This window comes from Canis lupus, chromosome 12, assembly GCF_011100685.1.
Source record: "Canis lupus familiaris isolate Mischka breed German Shepherd chromosome 12, alternate assembly UU_Cfam_GSD_1.0, whole genome shotgun sequence".
NCBI classification, from domain to species: Eukaryota; Metazoa; Chordata; class Mammalia; order Carnivora; family Canidae; genus Canis; species Canis lupus.
Window position 1 is genome coordinate 15,282,677 of NC_049233.1, and position 20,196 is coordinate 15,302,872.

General features: G+C 42.6%; 1 protein-coding gene across 1 annotated transcript in view; it reads right to left on the reverse strand.

Moving 5' to 3' along the window:
• Positions 1–20,196, reverse strand: part of ADGRF5 (adhesion G protein-coupled receptor F5) — a 72,826-nt gene that overhangs the window by 18,810 nt on the left and 33,820 nt on the right. Inside the window, 8 exon segments of the mRNA XM_038554260.1 lie at positions 900–1,109; positions 3,271–3,441; positions 10,855–11,058; positions 12,247–12,468; positions 16,135–16,277; positions 17,134–17,192; positions 18,671–18,777; positions 18,912–19,088. Of these exon segments, the coding sequence (XP_038410188.1) occupies positions 900–1,109; positions 3,271–3,441; positions 10,855–11,058; positions 12,247–12,468; positions 16,135–16,277; positions 17,134–17,192; positions 18,671–18,777; positions 18,912–19,088 (1,293 nt within the window).

The window sequence follows — 20,196 nt, forward strand, 5'->3', positions numbered from 1 at the left end:
AAATATGAAATACAAATGTTCCTTTCTTTGGAACCAGGCATATAAATCCTTTACTTAGATTTTTTTCTTTTTTGGTATCATGATTGGATGAAAAACTCCCAAAAGTCTGGTAAAATTACTTTTAAAACCAAACCTCTTGGGGTGCCTGGGTGGCTCAGTCAGTTAAGCGTCTAACTCTTGGTTTGGGCTCAGGTCCTCAGGTCATGAGATCAAGTCCCACATGGGACTCCACACTCAGTGGGGAGCCTGCTTGGTATTCTCTTTCCCTTTCTTTGCCCCTCCTGCTTGTGCTCTCTCTCTCTTAAACAAGCAAATGAATAAATCTTTAAAAATAAAAAAAACAGGGACTACTGGGGGGCTCAACGGTTGAGCGTCTGCCTTTGGCTCAGGGTGTGATACCGGGATTCAGGATTGAGTCCTACATCGGGCTCCTTGCATAGAGCCTGCTTCTCCCTCTTTCTCTGCTTCTGCCTCTCTCTCCGTGTGTGTGTGCGTCTCTCATGAATAAATAAATAAAATCTTTAAAAAAATACAATAAAAATGAATGAATGAATGAATGAATGAATGAATGAATGAATAAATAAATAAATAAATAAATAAATAAATAAATAATAAAACAACTCTCTTAACTTCATGCTCTTGAATCAGAGAGTCAAGTTCCAGAACAGGCTCTGCAACTTAAGATGTAGAAGCTTAGGAGCATTTGTTATTCTCTTTGAGCCTTCATTTCCACACCTGTGAAATGGAAATGGTAACATCTTCCCCTAAAGGGCTCTTGTATGCAGTGTGATGACACAGGCATGTCCCAGGACAGGCCATCCAGGTCTGGTCCCTCTTACAGGATATTTTCAGGGGCCCAGGCAGCAGAATAGGGTCTGGGGTCTTGCTCTTGCTCTCACCGTTCCACTCCCGGGTCACAGTCTTCACTGTCAGCACTGACTCTGCTCCATCAGAAAACCTCCTCGTGGTATAAAACTTTTGGTATATTTTAATTCCAGCAGACGTGTTCCAGTATACCTCATCATAGTTACTCACATCGCTGATGCACTTTATGGAAAAGTTTTGTCCCTCAGAAACAGAAATTGGGTCCGGGGTTATTGTTAGGTTGGCTGAAAGAATGCAAACAAAACAGACAAAAGAAAAACCAACAACAAGCACAATGTTTAGTGTTTCTGGTGACATCGACACATGAGTGAAATTTAAGACAGGCAGAAAGCAATGGACCGTCCTGACTCCACTTGTGTCAATGTGGGATTGGTACCTTGCTGCTCCTGGGCTTTACTTGTTTCTAGGCTGTTCCCGGTGGTGCTCTGAACTGTACTCATTTCCGTATCATGCCTGAGGATCTCGTGCACTTCCCCTTTGTGGCTGGAATTATCGCCTGATGATCAGCAGGGCAAAAGGTTGCAAACTTAGGGATGTTGACTTAACCCGAGCTTCCCTCCAACCTCTTGCATGCTGATGGCTCCGTCTTTTTAGCAGCTCCATTCTCCACCCTTTTAAACACTTTTAAAATACTAATGTGTTGTATTTTAACTTCTCTCTTTATCTCTTCTCCATAAAAGTGTAAACTCTCCTTCCCCAGAATTTAGCACTGAGCATAGTACACAGTCAACACTTACTAAGCCAAAGAGTAATTTCTAGAACTACATATGAAGCAGAGAGATTGTAGAATTTATTGCCCAAATAATTATACAGGACTGTCTCAGGCAAACTGGGAGAGATAGGTACCTTAACTATTAGTTTTTCTACATTTACTCCTCCTTATGAAAATATCCTCACACATGAGGACATTATTCATGAGGAATAATTAATGAGGAATTATTCATCAAGAATGTTAAGAAGACACAAATGTAAGAACTTATATGAACATTCCACTTTTTTTTTTTGCCTCTGCTTCTATCTTTCTACTCTTCTTTGAGTGTGTCATTGACATTTCAAAATGCCATTTGTTTTATCTTCTATAGATGAACAGTTTCATGCCTTGAGCCCATTGATCCTGGCCTGCTTTTCCCATCAGTATAAAATCTGGCTCTTAATCACAATCAGAAGAAATCAAGCCTTCCCATGGTGGCCTCTAGAAGCTGGGATCCCAACGTTCAGAGGCAGTTCCCTAGTCACACATCACGGATTGCTGTATCCCTCCCAATGCCCTCTCTGGCTATAGGGATCTGGTGTAGCGATGTCTTCCTAAGGTTTGGTGGTTTCTGAGCATGGAAAGGTAGAGGCTCATGGAACCATGAATCTGGTTCTATTGATTCTCAGATAAGATCCAAACTACCAGACCAGTGGTTTTCAGTGAAGGCTAACCATGTTTCTATGACAGTCAAAAGCCCACCTAATCAAGAGAACTCTGAGTCGAAACTCAAAGTGTATGAGCACTCTCCTTATAGAAAACTGCAAACTGCTCAACAGACCCATGAACTTATCGTTGATAAGTGCAATCTTAATCTTTATAAAAATGCTAAGTCATGAGAGTAGCAATCGTGAAAAGAAGTAAGAGATATTGTTTATATCACCCTTTCTCCAAATTGTTCAAGGGGGTCTGATGATTTACCTAAGTTGTTCATTTTCTGTCAGATACTGAGGAAAACCAAGTTTGACTGCCCCGATTTCACAGATAGGGGTGAAGTTATAATGTTTTAAGGCATGAGGAGAAGAAATGGCACTTTTAAGAGGTCTAATTCAGTCGAAAGACTTTAGTCAAAAGACCAAAAAACTCTCAGGACAAGTATAAAATAACCGTAGAGTACCAGATTATTAAAGCTTTCTGCAGCACTCTTTCTAGAATAGGTAGAGTGGGAGAGAAGGGATGACAGGGCAGGTCTTCACCTGCTGGTGGTGGCCAATGAGCCAGGCTATCAGAATGCAAGGGAAGGAGGATGGGACCATGAGTGGAAAGGGGAAAAGTAGGGGTGCTACCCTCATTATAAATTCAATGATTAAACAGAACTAACCCGGGTGCAAAATTACTTTCCAGTTCATTCTTGCCTTATCAGTGCTATGTGGGCCTTTCCTTCCCTGCAGCCATGGGTTCATAGCCTTATCCTTCTTTTTTTCTTTCTTTCTTTTTTTTTTTTTTTTTAAAGACTTTATCTGAATTCAAATGGGAAAGAGGGAAATCCTCTTCTGTCTTCCACTTGAGATTTACTCCCATCATACTCCTTCTACCAGGGGAAGCCCTGCTTTATTGCTCATAGATATTCCCAAGGGATTGACAGCCCTTGGCTTCAGGTGCCAGGCTAAAGATTCTAGTGAAAGAGTTCTTACCCACAGAGATGAACGTCACTTCTATGCTCTTACTGCCTCTGGCTCCGTAGGTGCTGATGAACTCACACACAAAGATGCCCGTGGTTCCAGCCGACCCACTCGGACACTGGGTTCCATCTGCCTTGAGGGTGTATCTGCTGCAGCTGGACTCTAGGTCAGTTTCAGGGTTGCCTGCAGTGACATAAGCAGTTCTTTTGCTATCACAGTTGGCTGACTCTTCCAACTTAAGAGCAAAGAGGCCAAATCGGTGAAAAGGAGCTATTATTTAAATCAGATTTCCTCTCTTTGGAGCAGGAGGATGGTACAGTGGGTAGGTCTGCAGACTCAGGAGCTGGGTTGCCTGGCTGCAGATCCCAAACTACCACTCACTAGAAGGGTGGTGTTGAAAAAGTCACTAAACTGTTCTGTGCTTCAGCTTCTCCAGATGCAGAATGGGGACAACTAATCATAGCTATAGGCCCAATTGTAGTCACATCAAATGAGTTAATATACAGAAACACTTAGAATGGCACCTGGTCAGGGCCTGCCCCTAACACAGACCATTAGTGATGGTCACTGGGGTAGGAAAAACAATAATTAAAAAAGAGAAGTAAGTTGTTTGGATTTGATTTCAACCACAAGGAAAAAGATGACAGATTTTTACACCATTATTATTGAAAGGAGAAAGAAGTCTGGAACATCTGATATTCATCTAAGAGAAGTTCCATCAGAACCTGTCCTCTCTTATTAATCTATATATTTTCATGGAAGCTTCAACTTCTTGCTTTCTCAGGTTAGCAGCAGTTCCCCCTTCAAAATACCTCCTCTTCCAAATTTTCCTTTCCGGTCCCAAGACTCCATGCCACCCAGCCATCTTTCCTTCTTCCCAATGCCTCATTAACTCCCTCCTGTGATATTCTTCTATTCCAGTCCCTCTGGTCTCTCTTCTCTAACCCTGCCTAACAGCATGTCCTCTTAAGGCCTTCCAATCAAACACTGTCAATCAAACTTCCAAAAATCAAAGAAAAAGAGTAAGCCTTCTGACTAATTCCAACATAAATGCATCATCTTTTCCAGCCTTGCCTGGATGATCACTAAGGTCTGAAATATTTTGACTGCCATGTAACCAGTTTTCCTCCCCAGTCCCCATACATCAATTTCCACCTTCACCCACTTGATAGGATGCACTCCTAGCTCAGAGGAAGTCTTCATTTCTAAGGCTTATCTCTCCACTTGTTTTTTGAAAACCCACTTCTTCTACCTCTTCCAGGACCTCATTCCACTCTTTATCTTTCCTGTCCCTTGTGACTTTAATTTTACCTTGTGTTCTTTCACATCAACCACCCAATCTACCCAAGCCTTTCTTTCCTAGAACAATCCTTCCTCAACCTGAAAGCTCCCCTAGCCAGCACTGTATTTCCTTCCCCTCTTCCTACCATGTGGGTCTTGTATTCACTATCTATGGTCTTTTACTTCCACCAAACCAATGTGATCTGTCTTTTCCCCCCTAAATGCCCCCTCAGGTGTTCCTTTAAGACCAACTGTGATGTCCTCTCTCCCATATCCAGTGGCTTCTTCTCATACTACCCAGCATCCCTTTCCGTGGGCCACCTTCCCTGTCACTTGGCTTGCTTGATTCCATAAGTCTCTCCTGCTTATCTTCTCCTCATTCCCCCTTCTGGGTCTCCTTTGCAGGGTCTTTTCCTTCTGTTCCCTTCACCAATGCCAATGTTCCTTTTCCCCAAGCCTTGTGATATTCACTCTTTCCTTAGTTTTTTCTCCACTCTCTAACTGGACAATGTCATTCACATCCATGGCTCCTATTTTGGATCCTATATCTGGATGGCTCCTGACTCTATCTATAAGAGAAATGTTCTTGTTGTAAACTCTAGAAGCAAATTCCCAAATGCCAGTTTCGTATCTTAGGTATCTCCAACTCAACATGTCCAGTCAAGAACCGATCTTTCTTCTCCCTTGACAAAGCCTGCACATTTTTTTGTTTCTCCTCTTGCCACTGGCAGCTCCCAGAATTAAAAGTCGCAAAGTCATCTTTAACTACTTGTTAAAGCATTTCTTCACATTTCATTTCCATTTGGCTGTAAAAAGCATCTGGTTTATTCCTCTGAAACATCTCAGCACTGTCTTATCCACTCTAACCCATGGTCTCTCACCCCGCCGCATTTTCTGTTATCTGCCAATTATATCCAGTTGAAACTGGATCTCTATTTTCAGTTCTTTGCCCCTTCGATCTGTATTGGCTACATACCTTAAAGACTGTTTTTCTAAAGTTCGGTTCTGATCATCTGACTTCTCTCCTTTTAGCTTTAAATCTTACCATTGTGCACAAAATAAGATGGAATCTCCTTAAGTATGGTATGTGTATTTATTCAATTTCAATCTGCCTCTGTACCCTTTATCTCATTATATAACCCTCTCTTAAAAAAAACACATCTTGTTCTGGGCCTTCAATGTGTCCTATAACTTCACACTCTCATGGCTGTATTCACATCTAGAACATTCCCCTTTCTTCTTCTTCCTCCTGTTGATGCTTACTTATCTTTTGAGGCCCAGTCTTGCTGTCAAGTTGATGTGCAGGACAATGAGTTTCCAGAATGGATAATATAAAGAGATGTACAGAAAAAATTATAATGCATAGCAGAGAGGTTTCATAAGAGGGAAATAAATATATTATGGAGGTTGAAGCAGGGGAGTTTTCTTGGAGACTAGGGGAGATTTCAGAGAGGAATGGAGGTTTGCTCTAGGTCTTAAAAGAAATGGTGGCTGGAGTATTCTGGGGTACAGTTGTATGTGCAAATCAGTTCACCTTGGAGAATGTGGTCTAGTAGCCTGCTTCAGGAGCCAGGCCAGGTGGGGTGGGGGTGGGGTGGTAAAAAGCCCCTAATCCCATTCATAACTCAAGTGGCTCCACTATAGCCTGCTTTGCATACCAGGCATATGGTTCTCAACCAAGGGGTGTTTTTACCTGCCTGGGGGACATTGGCATTGTTCAGAGACAGCTCTGATTGTTACAGCTGGGGGTTCTACCGGTATCTAGTGAGCAGAGGCCAAAGATGCTGATAAACATCCTATAATGCACAGAACAGCTCCCCTCAGCAAAGAATTATCCAGCCCCGAATGTCACTAGAGCTGAGGTTGAGAAACCCTGCATCACACAACCATACAAGATTTTGCTTGAAGAAAGCTTCTACAGTTAAGTTGGAAAATCACTGGTGGGAAAAAATTACAGAATCTGTGGCTTGCCTTTCAGGGGACAAACAGGAAAGGGAGTGTTGATGGGGTGGAGGGGAGTTATGTTGTCATTCTGTGAGGCTCATACCTGTAGGTACAGAAGGCCTCCAAAGAGATGGTATACTCAGAAAACAAAAGCAGGATCTCTGATTGGCAGCATTCACACTGTATCCATCTAGTACCCCACTGCCCCAGTACCCAGGGCTGGGGTCTTTGCCCCTCAGGGTCCTGCTCTAGAAAGTACTGAATGCAGCTAATAAGTTGGTATTGCGCTTTCTGGAGAAGAGGTGGCTTGCGATCACAGGTTTGGTTCTCAACAGAAGCAAACTCTCCACAGAAGATTTCCCATCACACTGAGGAAAAACGAAAGGATGGGTTTTAAAGCTATCAACATTATCAGAAAACAGTTCTTGTGGCAGATTCAGTGTATTCAACTTTATTTTAATTGTTTACATTTATCATCTTGGTTTTTTACCACACAAAATTTTGGAAAAATGAGTACCATTATCAATATTTAATGGACAAAAGTGAGAGTCACTGGCCCTGTGTCAGGAAGAGGACACATGGCAGAGCTGGGATTGTGGCTCTTCAGGACTAGGTATTATCCTCCTGGAGAGCACAGGCCCTTAAGAAAATTTTTTCCAGAACAGAGTAATTGGCTCAAGTTCTCTCTTTTTCTCTTATCCAATTCCGTGGGCATTCCCACAAGTAGAGGAATCACTATATAAAATCAAATTTATCCATGGCTCATTCGGAACACATAGAGAAACATGGAGGGGGAGAAAGAGCAAGGCTGGGGCGGGGCATGCCTCGCTACTGTCAGGGAGAGATCCTGGGCAGTGCACAGAAAGTCTCAGTGTCTCCTGTGTAAAATGAAGAACTGGACTAAATGCGTGGTCCTCACTCCCCTTTGCCCAATAAAATCTACAGTGAAATTTAAGAAGCTATACCACTGCCTGTGATGTGGGGACAAAGGCAAAATAAATGCAGATAAAGTTCGGTTGCCTTATAACCTGCAGCTCACTGGCAAATACTTAAGCCAGGCAAAGCTTCCTGCAGGAAGCTCCCAATCTTAATGTTAATGCCTTGCCGGAGGAAAAAACAACCTTAGCCTGACAATAGTCAGGGCTTCAGGATCCTGTAAGTCTTCTTCAACATATGAAAATCTTTTTTTGGAAACTTCCTTCGTCTTTATGTTCCCCAACTCCAAAGTATACAACCAATTGCTCCTCACAACCCCAGTGCATCAATTCCTTCCCATGGGTCCTGTCCCTCTGCTTTAATAAAACCACCTTTTAGCACCAAAAATGGCTCAAGAATTCTTTCTTGGCCATTGGCTCATGGACCCCACATCAAACCACATCACCTGGACCCCAAACCCAGAGATCCGGGCATGGTTTCTCTGGGGTAGAGCCCTGGCAGCCGGACTGTTTCACAAACCTCTGGGGTGACCCTCACGTGCAGCTCGGTTGGAGAACACTGCCTCTGGCGTCCTCAGATGCCATGTACCACTTCCAGCTGCTTCTCTCTTTAGGGCTCACTTCAAACCCTGAAGCCAGCTGGCCTCTAGACTAGGCACTTCATCAAGTGTCTTGAAAGCCACAGACTGATTTCTACTCAGTAAAGAAAAACAGCCATTCTCCCTTCATTATATCTTACCGATGCCCTGTTTGGCAGCAGAAAAACCAAACCAAACCAAACCAAGCCCAAACCATTTGAGACAGCATGCAAGCACACCCGATAATATATGCTTAAACATTTCAATGGGGCAATCAGGAAGAAAAGATGCAAGTAAGGGGACTGTGGAGTTTAAAGTTGTTCCTTTCATGTCCTGCAATGTCACAGCCACGAGGGAGCCGGCACCCTCTTGTCACGATTCAGTTGTTTTATGAACACTCCACGTGATAATGGGCCACAGGAGTATGGTAGGCAGGGCCACGAGGAAGTTTATGAACTCATCTGGGAACTGCTCTAACTTGTGGGCAAGGAGGGGATTAAGGCTCCATTATTTTTTCTCATCCCACCGTATAACAGCTACAGTCAGATTACAAACTCTGTTGCTCTTCATTTCCCACAATTAATCAATCCTTTTCCACGCAGGCAAAGCCAGAGACCCCACACAGTCAGGCTAGATGCTGCAATAATAATAGAAACTATTACCATCTCTATCATTACTAGTGGTAGTAGTGGTATTGATACTATTACTTCTGTACCATTATCATTTGTATCATTAGTTGCTGCCCAATGAGTCAAAAAGGAAGCCCCTTCCTATTCAAAAAAGACCACCCTCTTTACGCTAGAAATTCTATCACTTGCTGATTATTTTCTGTCTTATCCCTTGTGTGTGTGTGTGTGTGTGTGTGTGTGTTTTAAAAGATTTTATTTATTTATATGAGAGAGAGAGCATGAGCAGGAATGAGGGGCAGAGGGAGAGGGAGAAGCAGACTCCTGGCCCTAGCAGGGAGCCCAACAAAGGGCTCGATTGGAGGACCCCAGGATCATGACATGAGCCGAAGGCAGATGCTTAATGGACTGAACCACCTGGGTGCCCCTCCTTTGTGTTTTGAAAATGAAATGCTTCTGAGATGAGGTGGTACATTGAGTTCCTTATGCTTTGGAGTGAATTATTTTGCTAGACTGTCTCCTATTGATCCCAGAAAAATGGATGCTAAAGAACTGGTGGAATTGGAGAGAGAGAGAGAGAGAGAATGAGAGCGAGAGAGAGCGCTTCAGAGCAGGGGAGCTGCAAGGGGAGGAGGAAGGCAAGGTGCCCAGGGCAGAGGCTAAGCTCATCAGAGAAGGACAGTGCAGGTCCCCGGGAGGCCAGCCCTGTGGCAGGAAATCCATTGTTCCGCCTGTGCTTCGGCTGCACTGGGCATTAGAAATGTCTGAGCACTGGTGGCCACAGCGAGGTCCCTGAGCATCTGTTCTGCAGACTTCCTGGCTCCTCTGCCAGAGGGCAAGGTTTTCACCTCTCAGAGCTGAACGCTTATTAAGTCAGAACCAAGGGACTCTGCAAGGTCTTTCTCCCATCTGGCAGCTCCTCCAAGGTGCCTACACCTCCTCTTCCTGAAAAATCAAGGAAGTGACTAAATGTATCATGTGCCAACAGTTACCAGATGCCTTTCCCATTCTTCGGAGTATTTAAAGTAAAATACTAAAGCAGCAGGTGGGATGTGCTTTGCGAATAGATGGGCTCAGGATAAGTTGCATGTAAACGAATCACTATTTTATTTTTTTACAACTTAATGGAGTCTGATAGCATGGCAAAGACTTTGTAAAAGAAAACCTTACCACACTGATGTATTTCATGGGAAAAGCCACATTTCACTTTAAAGATATTTTAGTGTAAAGATGAACATATAAAACTGTCATTTCTTAAGGAAGGATCGGGTCGTGTTACATGAAATTTCTAGACAAAAAAAGTCTTCCTGCTTCAGAACAAGCTGCCAGATCAGCTTGCTCCAGCACTGGTTCATCAGGCACGGCTAAAATAGTTTTGCCAAGGCAAACACTGGTCTTGTGAAATAAGACCTGAGGTGAGTCTTCTTTTTTCTTACTTTCCTTATTGTGACAACCTTGGATAAGTCAATGTAGACCTCAAGTTCCTTATTTGCAAACTGGAGGCCAAAAAATGCGAGCTTCAAACTTGTGATCAAGGTTCAATGTGCTCAAAAGTGATAACACATTTTTAAAACATTGGTCAATCATAAACCATTACACAAAACAGAGTCAGTATCGCTCTTTTAATTTATTATCATCATCATTCATCAGCGTAAACTGGAGGGTAGAGAATTTCCAGTAATATCTCAGATCTAAAAGGAAGTCAAGCAGGATCAGAAATTGACATGGAACATTTGAGAGATGAACAGGTCTACACAGAGAGGTAAAAACAAACAAACCAGAGATAGAGAATTGGGTAATACAGAAGGATGTGGGACAGAGCCCGAGACGTGAGAAGGACAGACACCAAGAGAAGAGATACAGAAAAGTTCCAAGTCTGACTGTGAAACAAAGCCAATGGCCTCATCCTTAGCCCTTTGCTGAAGATGAAGAGGGAAGGAGGATGGGGGCAAGGTTTTCTACAGGCAGGAGATACTGTGGACCTAAGTCATCAGGTCTTCTCAGCTAGGAACTTGTCTACAATCCAAGCATGACGTTTGTATGCACATATTTTTGGAATGTTGTTTGAGAATAGCGAAGCTGGAGCTGGCATCAAGCCTAGTAACATTTTTACAGACTAAAGTTTGGGAAAAAACAGCCATCTGACATTTCCTCTCCCATCTAGTGCATCTCCCATTTTTACTTGGCCAAGGGGCACAAATGCATATGCAAAAGGCCATCTGACATTCTTACCTGGAATGTTTATTTTCCCCTCCTGCTTCCATTCTATTGTGCTCCAGTTAGCATTAATCTCACTGCAGCAGTTCAAAGATATAGGATTGTTGTCGCACGTCACCTTCATTTCTTCAGTTGCCAGAATTCGGATGGGCGTGACATCTATTTTTTTTCTGGACTCATATTCAAAAATATCTAATGTCAGCTTGCAAATATATTCACCTGCATAGAATAAACAAATCAATTTGTTTAAAAAGATTTATATATTTATTTGAGACGGTGAGAGGGTGGGGTTTGGGGGGACAAAGGGAGAGGGAAACAAAATCTCTAGCAGACTCTGCACTGAACACAGAGCCCGACTTGGGCCTCAATCTCAAGACCCAGAGATAACAACCCGAGCTGAAACCAAGAGTTGATGCTCAACCGATTGCATTAGCCAGGCGCCCCTAGAAAATGCATTTTTTTATTGCTACGTATATGGATTTCCTTAGACGAATGATAGCCTCATCTCATGCGTCATGTCAGGACTTCACGAAGCATTGTTTTCAAAAGCATCCAAGACTTGCTCTAAGAAAACCCTAAAGAAACATTCAAGAAGTGCAGAAGGTCAATGCAGATCATATCTGATGGCACAAATTAATGAGGAGAGAGATGTTCTAAGGAAGGAGCAGAAATCTCAGTCTTTGCTAATAAGAAAAAAGGCATGGGGATGGAAGAGGTAGAAAGGAAAAATTGGAAAGCCTTGGAGAACTAGAAGATCGTGGATGATTTTGGCATCTATGTAACTCTGCGGCAAAATCAGAATCAACAAAGATGTAACAGGACCCATGTGTCCGCAACCCAGCTTCTCAGTCAGGGAAAAAGAGATGCCCCTGTTGACATCTGGGTTACAATGGGATTATTAAATTCTAGAGTTCAGGTTTAAAACTTCTGCTTTTAAGTTTGGGGTGGGTGTTGGGGAAGGAGAGCGGGAGGTGGGAGGGTTTACAATGGAATCCAAGAAAAGTGGCCAGAGGGTGAAGGATACATTCACTCCCCCGAGGAGGATGGTAGTTTCACAGGAGTATACCTAGGACAAAACCCATTAAACTGTACCTTTTAAATACGTACAGCTTATTATATGTCAATTCGATCTCAACAAAACTGTTTACAATTTTATAAGGATTAAGAACAAAAGCCAGCTTTTTGTCTCAGTTTTCAACTCATAAGCCCTTGGTAAATGTGGAAATCTGTTTCTGTCTGCAAGGCTAGCTTTGCTTACTCATATGCCATGGAATTCATTTTTAATTTCGGAAAGTTGAGCGTGGTGACTTCTCTTCAAAGAGGAAAACACTATATGTGTCTTCCGTGGTTTGCTTCTTTACGAGCTCTTTATCCCTTTCCCGCACCAGTCATTGGCTGGAAGCCCACCTGCATCCCGCTGGGTGATGTTGTAAATCGTGAGGCGGGAGACTGAGGTCATGTTGTTCAGCACGGTGGTGTAAACTGAGAATCTGCTGCTGTTCTGGATGTCAGAGTGCCTTTCAACATGGTGCCAGGACACGTTAGAGGACAAAACGTCGGTTTCACACATCATGTTTACCGTATCCCCTTCAAAAATGATTTCTGGTATGATGGTGAACTTAGTTTCATCTGAAAACCCAAAGAAAAGATATTAAAATCCCAGTGCAAATGAATGGAATTGATACAACCCACCAGACACCACCACTACACAGGGCTGTGGTGCTGTCTAGAAGGAGGCAATACATCTCCCTCATTCCAACCCTGGATCTCTTGTGTCTGAGGCCCAAAGAGTTACCACCTGCCAGATACCAGGGATTGGCATCCAGTGTGGAGTCTGGGCACACTCAATTGCCTTCATTGGGAGTAATGGGGATTCCAAAGCTAATTGCGATATTTCATATAGTCTGGTAGAAAATGCTCATTGGCTTATAAAAAAGCCACACCAGCTCATTTAAACCTCAAGTTTCTTTGCCACTGACTCAATGATATCAACTACTTCCTGTTGATAACAGGTTATCTTATAACACTGAAAGCTCGGTCCTATGTCTCTGATGCATTATAAATGGGGAGAAAATAATTTCTTGTAATAAAGTCTGTTAAGAATTAAGAGTTTTTTAAAAAGACTTCATACCCATGGGCCGTTAAGAAGGAGAACTTTATAGACACACAGGCCCAGATTTGAATCCTGGTTCTGCGCCACACATCTAGGGAATTTACTTAGCCTCTCTAGGCCTCAGCTTTCTTGTCTGGAAAACAGGAGTATTGAGAGCTATGGGGAAGTGATTTGGGTGAAGAGTAGCTTTTATTCTTTTCATAGTAAAAATCTGGAGAACCATGGCATTAAGTCATTTCACAAAGAGAAATAAAGCACATTTGCTATTTGTGTGTGTGTGTGTGTGTGTGTGTGTGTGTGTTTACGGTTGTCCTTTGCTTACACAATATGTGGGGTTTTTTCCCCTTTAAGCTGTGTTTCTCATTCTACATCTTTCATGAATTCCACATATTGAGGAAATCAGAGGCACTGGATAAGGAAGTTCTGTTAGAGCTGTTGTACATGGGTTTCATGCTCAGGCCAGACCCTTTCCATATTGTCAACATGGGACCATGACACCATAAAATTAATTTGGGGAGCTATGATGTTCTAGTCAAAATATCAAGGGGTCTAAATATCTCATCACTTTTTTAAGGCTCCTATATAAAAGAAGATCTTACAATATCACACCCAACAAGGCCTCCTGTGAGCAAGGTAGCAAATAGACACAGAAGTCATATAGACTTATGTTACTTACTAGGTGTTGTTGAGAAAATTATTTACCCTCTCCTTTAAAATGGAGATCACAGAACCCATTTCACAGGATATGAAAGGACACAATTTGTGTGAAACAGGGGACTTAATAAGAAAAGATACAATAACAATGTGTCCTCTTTTCATCATCACAGTGGCTAACAATAACAACTAGTATGACTGCCGGTATCATGTGGTTATATGGAAGTGACCATGAATTTATTAGCAGTGATTAAAGAAAGGGACATTCTGGTTAAGCGCCCCTGCTAATTAATCAAACAATTATTTTAAGGATGAGTATACGACCAAATAAATGGAAATGTTTGGAACATTGTCCTGTACCCTCGGTATTTCATAAAGACTTAAAATAACTTTCGGATATGAGCTCAGTCATTTAGCTTTTTTTTCTTTCTTGTTCTCTTCTTCTCTGCTGCCCCCAAATATAATTATAATTAAAACAAAGTAAAACCAAACAAAACCCAGTCTTTTGACCTTTTGGATATTTATACTCTAGGTAAATAGCACCAATGCTATGGAGAGCAGGATGATGTGGGAGCAATCCTGTGGAAATGCACATGACCTACGTTCATGTTGATGAACGTTTAGGCTGTGCACATCACAGAATCATTCCAGTCTTCCAAGGAGAACAGAGATGGATACATTCTGCAGGAATGGTGGTGAGTGTCATCCACAATGACTCCACTGCTCTGTGGAAAATAAGGCCACAAACTCCAAAGCACTTTTGTGAACTGTACTGTTAGCACCATGTTTCTGGACCGACAATAAGCCACTAATCAGTCGCACTGCCAGATACTTACTCTTTTAAAAGGTTGACTATCCTCAACACAACTGAAATTTGGGGGAAGGAGTAATCATAATTGAAGCTTACCAATGCTTGATTCTGATGGTCACCCATGCCCTCAGGGTCATAAATATAAGGAATTCTTCAGGGCAGAACATGTGTTGGTTGGGGGGTTGCGTTAGGGGTCAGGAGATGGGGGGCATCACTGGAAGCCTTCCATAGGAGCTCATACTCTTAGGCTACTTACTCCCCTTCCTTTAATTTACCTGTTTTCTTTCTTTTTTTAAATTTTTTTTATTTATTTATGATAGTCACAGAGAAATAGAGAGAGAGAGAGAGAGAGAGAGAGGCAGAGACATAGGCAGAGGGAGAAGCAGGCTCCATGCCAGGAGCCCGACGTGGGATTCGATCCCAGGTCTCCAGGATTGCGCCCTGGGCCAAAGACAGGCGCTGAACCGCTGAGCCACCCAGAGATCCCTAATTTACCTGTTTTCACCTGTGTTGTTGCTATCTTATGTATTCTGAATTTTTATTTTGCTTTTCTTCTTGCTTGTGTTGTAGTACTTTCTTACAATTATGTATCTTTCAATATTTTGTTTTTAAAAATGATCTGGTGTCTAACAATACCAGAGAATGTAAAGACAAAATTTATGAAGCTGTTGTGAGGATGGATGGCCTAATCCCTGAGAAGGGGTGCCCTTTCTCCCAGATGTGCCTACGACAGTCCTTTCAGAGACCTCCCTGATGGGGGACAGTGTCACCCTAAAGAGGAATCACCTTGAGTCTGGAACCATGGACCCAAATTAGCTAGAATATCCATGAGCAAATTCTTACTTGCCAAATCTAGGCCCAGCTGGCTTTCTTTTCTATTTCCCAAGTAACAATTGGTCCATCCACCTAATAACACAACAGAATACAACTCTGTAGCCATTTGTAAAATGGAGGCATACATCTAACACCCCCATTTTTTTTTATCATTGCTCTATGTGTTCCAAAGCAGGGGTTCTCAAATTTTCCTATGCATCAGAATCACCTGGAGGGCTTGTTAAAAACACCATTGCCCTGGTTGGTCTGGGGTGGCCCTAAGAGTTTGTATTTCTTTTTTAAAGATTGTATTTATTTATTTGAGAGAGAGAGAAAGCATAAGCAGGGGGAGCAGAAGGCAGAGGAGAAGGAGAAGCAGGCTCCCTGCTGAACAGGGACCTGCACCAAAGGCAGATGCTTAACTGACTGAGCCACCTGGCACCACCAAAATTTGTATTTCTAACAAGTTCCCAGGTGGTGCTGATGCTGCTGGTCTGGGGGCCACACTTTGAGAACTACTGCTCTAAAATAACAGTGTCAGTTGTTTCATATCTGTGCATTTTGTAATATCCCAACCCCCACCACACTGTTAGTTTTTGGATGTTTGGGGCCTTCTAATTTTTTTTAAAAAATCCATAAACCCAGATGGCTCTGTGACCCTCTTATAAAATCTCTCTACCCTGCAACCACCCTTCCAATTGCAATGATATTAGCCTGGTTAGGAGTCTCTGCGACCACGCCTCAGATGGGGAGGTGGAACATAAACCTCTGTGCCAGGAACCAGAGTCTCTGTCCATGGAGGACATTAAAATGGAATTTCCTAGTTTCAAGCCTAATGATAAATACCATTACTATATCTAAATGGGATCCATGTATAGAAAAGACATGGAGATGTCCTACTTACTGCTAGTAACGGCTTGAAAGGAACTGTAGTCCATTCTGTAGGTCTGATTCAGGTTCTGCATCACTTGCTCATTTGCTTTATGCATCAATTGAGGTGATGGTGTTGTAGTCTTCACCTCATATGTCACAACCACACTTCCGGGCCTGGATGGAGACCACTCAGTTCAGTAAGGTGGGTAACTGACCTGGGAGAGTCTAGATTCCTCAAGGTTTATTTGCAATGGACAAACAAAATGGCAGGAATAGCCTGGGTACTTTTATCTTCAAAGGTTCATTCAAGTCAACCTGTTATTAAGCTCTAGTTGAAAGCCTGAGGCAGGACTTGCACACTCAAATGTACACAGACAGGTAACACAAATGAACAAAACAGTCAGACGGGAATGAGTGAAGTGAGTCACAGAAGTTGGCCCTAGGATGGCAGGCACAACGCAGATACTGCTGTCACATGGGCATGCTGGCCCAGGGCACCAGATAGGTTGACTGTCAAGGGAAGCCAAAATCCTGAATGTTTCTGTGAACATTGTTTATCTTGAAAATTGGCAACTAACTCCCTAAAACATTGTGCTAACCTGCTTAGGACCACCATGGTGGCCAATTCCAGGGGAAGCCAAGAACACAGCAGCGTGCAACAGGGTGCTTGTGGCTGGTGGACAACTTTTCTTGAATAAAGGCATCATGCATGGGAAATATTTCATTTTATATTTTGGAGCTCTCTAGACTGCAAATTTTTCCCATATCTGTCTGTAAAATTCTTGCATGCACAGAATAAACACAGGGCTTTTGCTCATTTTCCATGGAAGTAGATACATATGTAAGAAGCAAGTTTCTGTTCTCAGCATTGCTTCTGTCTTTAAGCCCCCAGTAACCTGTATTATCATCACCTCTACCAAAGTAGTCCTGTTGAGGGTCTTACATGATGCCCCTTTAATAGGCTTTTTCTCCTTCACTAACATATTGGTCTCTGCCATTGGGTAGAAATGATCTGATTACAGCTTCTTACCTGAACCCTGTCACAGTCACCAATTTGAAGCCTGGTAAAGTACTGTAACCTTTCCAGAACTGGAAAACAAAGTAAGACAAGTGTCATTGTATCAAGGTCCAGTGAGAGATAAGTCAAAAAATTTAAAACAGAGTAAGAAACACATATTCTTTACCACCCCAGGTAAATTTTTTCCTCTATTTTTTATTAATGCTGGCATCAGCAGATCCTTGAAGAGGTAATTCCTATCTACCTATATCAGGCTGGGTCCTCCAAGAAGCAAGCACCAGATGAAATGTGCGGGGAGTTTTACCCAGGGAAATGCCTAGCAAGAGAAAATGGGGAGGTTTCTTTGAATACCAACTCACAGGAGACTCCTTTTAATTCAAGTCACATTTGTAGGCAGATGTTATACTGCAAAGCACTGTGCGTGCAGGGCACTGTGCCAGGTACGTGGAGGGGTGGGATCTGAAGATTAATATGACACTCTCTCTTTCCACAAAGGTATATAATTGATTGATGTGTGTGTGTGTGTGTGTGTGTGTAAGCTTCTCACGCTGTGCAGAACTATTACATGCCAGATATGCAAATCAAGTGCCCAGGAGCTCTTCAGCACTTTGGCATGGCACCCATGGAAAATGAAGATAATTTCTGTGGTATAAAAGGGTAAGCAGGGCAGCCCTGGTGGCTCAGCGGTGTAGTGCCGCCTTCAGCCCAGGGCCTGATCCTGGAGACCCGGGATCGAGTCCCACGTCGGGCTCCCTGCATGGATCTTGCTTCTTCCCTCTGCCTGTGTCTCTGCCTCTCTCTCTCTCTGTGTCTCTCATGAATAAATAAATAAAATCTTTTAAAAAATAAATAAATAAAAGGGTAAGCAGAGGCACTCCTGGCCTGAGGAAGGGGCTTGGCTGCCCAGAGAATTAACGGAAGTCAATATCTCAGCCTACTTGTAATAATTTGTAGCACACCAATTGGGAAGCTGTATTGAAGTTAATTCAAGCAAAGCATTTAGGCTCAGATGAATTAATCCAATGTAAAGCACTTAGAATAGTGTCTGGCATACAGCTAACATTCAGGGAATATTCTCTATTTTTATATGAGTAAATTTAAATCTGTCTTAAGTGAGAATGCCTCCATATCTCTAATATAGAATGGTCTGAAACCCGCAGTACTAGCTTTAGGCTGATCTGCCCAAAAGATGTTAGGGGCTTCATCCAGGGGGTGTGTGAAGACAAATAGAAATGTACCATCAGGCACTTCTAGACCAGGTTCTTGTATCTCTGAATAAGATTCAGTGAATTGATGTCACCAAATCTCAGAATCAATTCTACCCTGGGAAGAAGTTCCACCTACAGGTCATGATGATGTCAAATCATCCCCTGAACGTTATTTGATTTGAGCACTTCTTAATCCATTATCCCAGATGTTATAGGAATAATTTCAATGTCCATATTCATAAATTCTGACAGATTCAAGCAAATCATCCACTGTAAATGCAACAGATTCAGTTCAATCCAAACAGCTGGTTGGTTAAGGGGTTCCCAGGGCTAAAACCTACCGCTGTTTCCAGGTCAGTCTTGTAGGACCTATAGAGAGCAGAGGAAGAATTCTTGAGGTCCTCTTGAAAGCCCACATTGAGTCTGACTGACATTCTTAAAGTAACATCTGCTGAAAAAACGCAGGGCAATATTTCAAAATCTCGTGTTAGCATGTGAATACACACAGGACGGAGAAACATTTGCTTGAGTTGGTATCAAATGGCAAATCAGCAAAGAAACATTTAATGAACAGTTGCTTACCTCCCTGGAGCTGGCAAAAAGGTCCCTTGGGAGGTAGTCCTTTCAGGCAACTGCAACGATGCCCTGCAAGGGAGCTGTCATGCTCTTGACAAGTGGGATTGTGGAGGCACTTCTCCTGAGGCCACCTATAGCCCGTCTCACAGGAGCACCAGATTTCATTTCCAGCAGGTCTGCAGACTAGCATTAGCCAGAACGGTGAGGAGAGAGAGGATGGTCACCTACCTTTATATTTATAGATAAGTATTTATACTTGTAGAATATCCTGACTTGACTCCATATTGCCTTCTGGGAAGTTCAAGAGTATTACATGAGATTCATGTGATTCCCATTATGCATCACCATGTAAAGGATGACTGCTCTGACTACCTCAGGGGATGATGCCTACAATGATAACATGAAAAACATATTCCTGGACATACAGTGTATGGTAGCCAGTTTCAAGGATGGGCCCTGACCATCCTATTTCTGAATACTGACACCTTTTTGTAACTCCTTCTCATACTGTACTAGGTTAGGTCTGTGTGTCCACAGAATATGGTGGAAATGATGATATATCATTTCTGATATTATGATGTAAAAGACACTGTGGCTTTCCTCTGTGATCTCTCTCTCTCTCCCCCTCTCTCTCATCACTTGCTATGGGGTAGCCAGCTGCCCAATTGCATGAGGACATGTCATGGAGAGGCTGACCTTGTGAGGTACAAAAGCCTCCTGCCAACAACCATATAAATGGGCTTCAAAGTGGATTTCCAGCCAGAGTTGAGCTTCAGAGGACTGCTACTCTGGTTGACAGCTTGACTACAACCTCATACAATCTGAGCCAGAGCCACCCAGCTAAGGTCCTCCTGAATTCCTGGCCCTCATAAGCCGTATGATACGGTAAATGTTTGTTGTTTTAAGATGCTAACTTCTGGGGTAATTTGTTAAGCAGCAATAGATAACAAATACAGAATACAAATACAATTGTGCCTTTTACATTTCTAATCAAATGTGAACAACCCAAACAGTTTCTGATTCCACTGGGGACATTAGAAAATGCTCTGAAAACAGAACGCTTTGAATTTATTTTTAAAACTCAATTAAAGCCATATCACTAGGAGCTGTCTGTTCTAAGGATCAGCTCCTAGGCCAAGGCCCACAGAGTGACTACCCAAAGGAAAGCCATCAAATCATTGTTCCTGAAATAAGAAGGATGCTCAAGCTCTAGTGAATCTGTGGACATTGATGCAGTTTCATGCTTCAGCACTGACAGGAAGTGGCATCCAAAGGGAGCTATGAAGCAGCC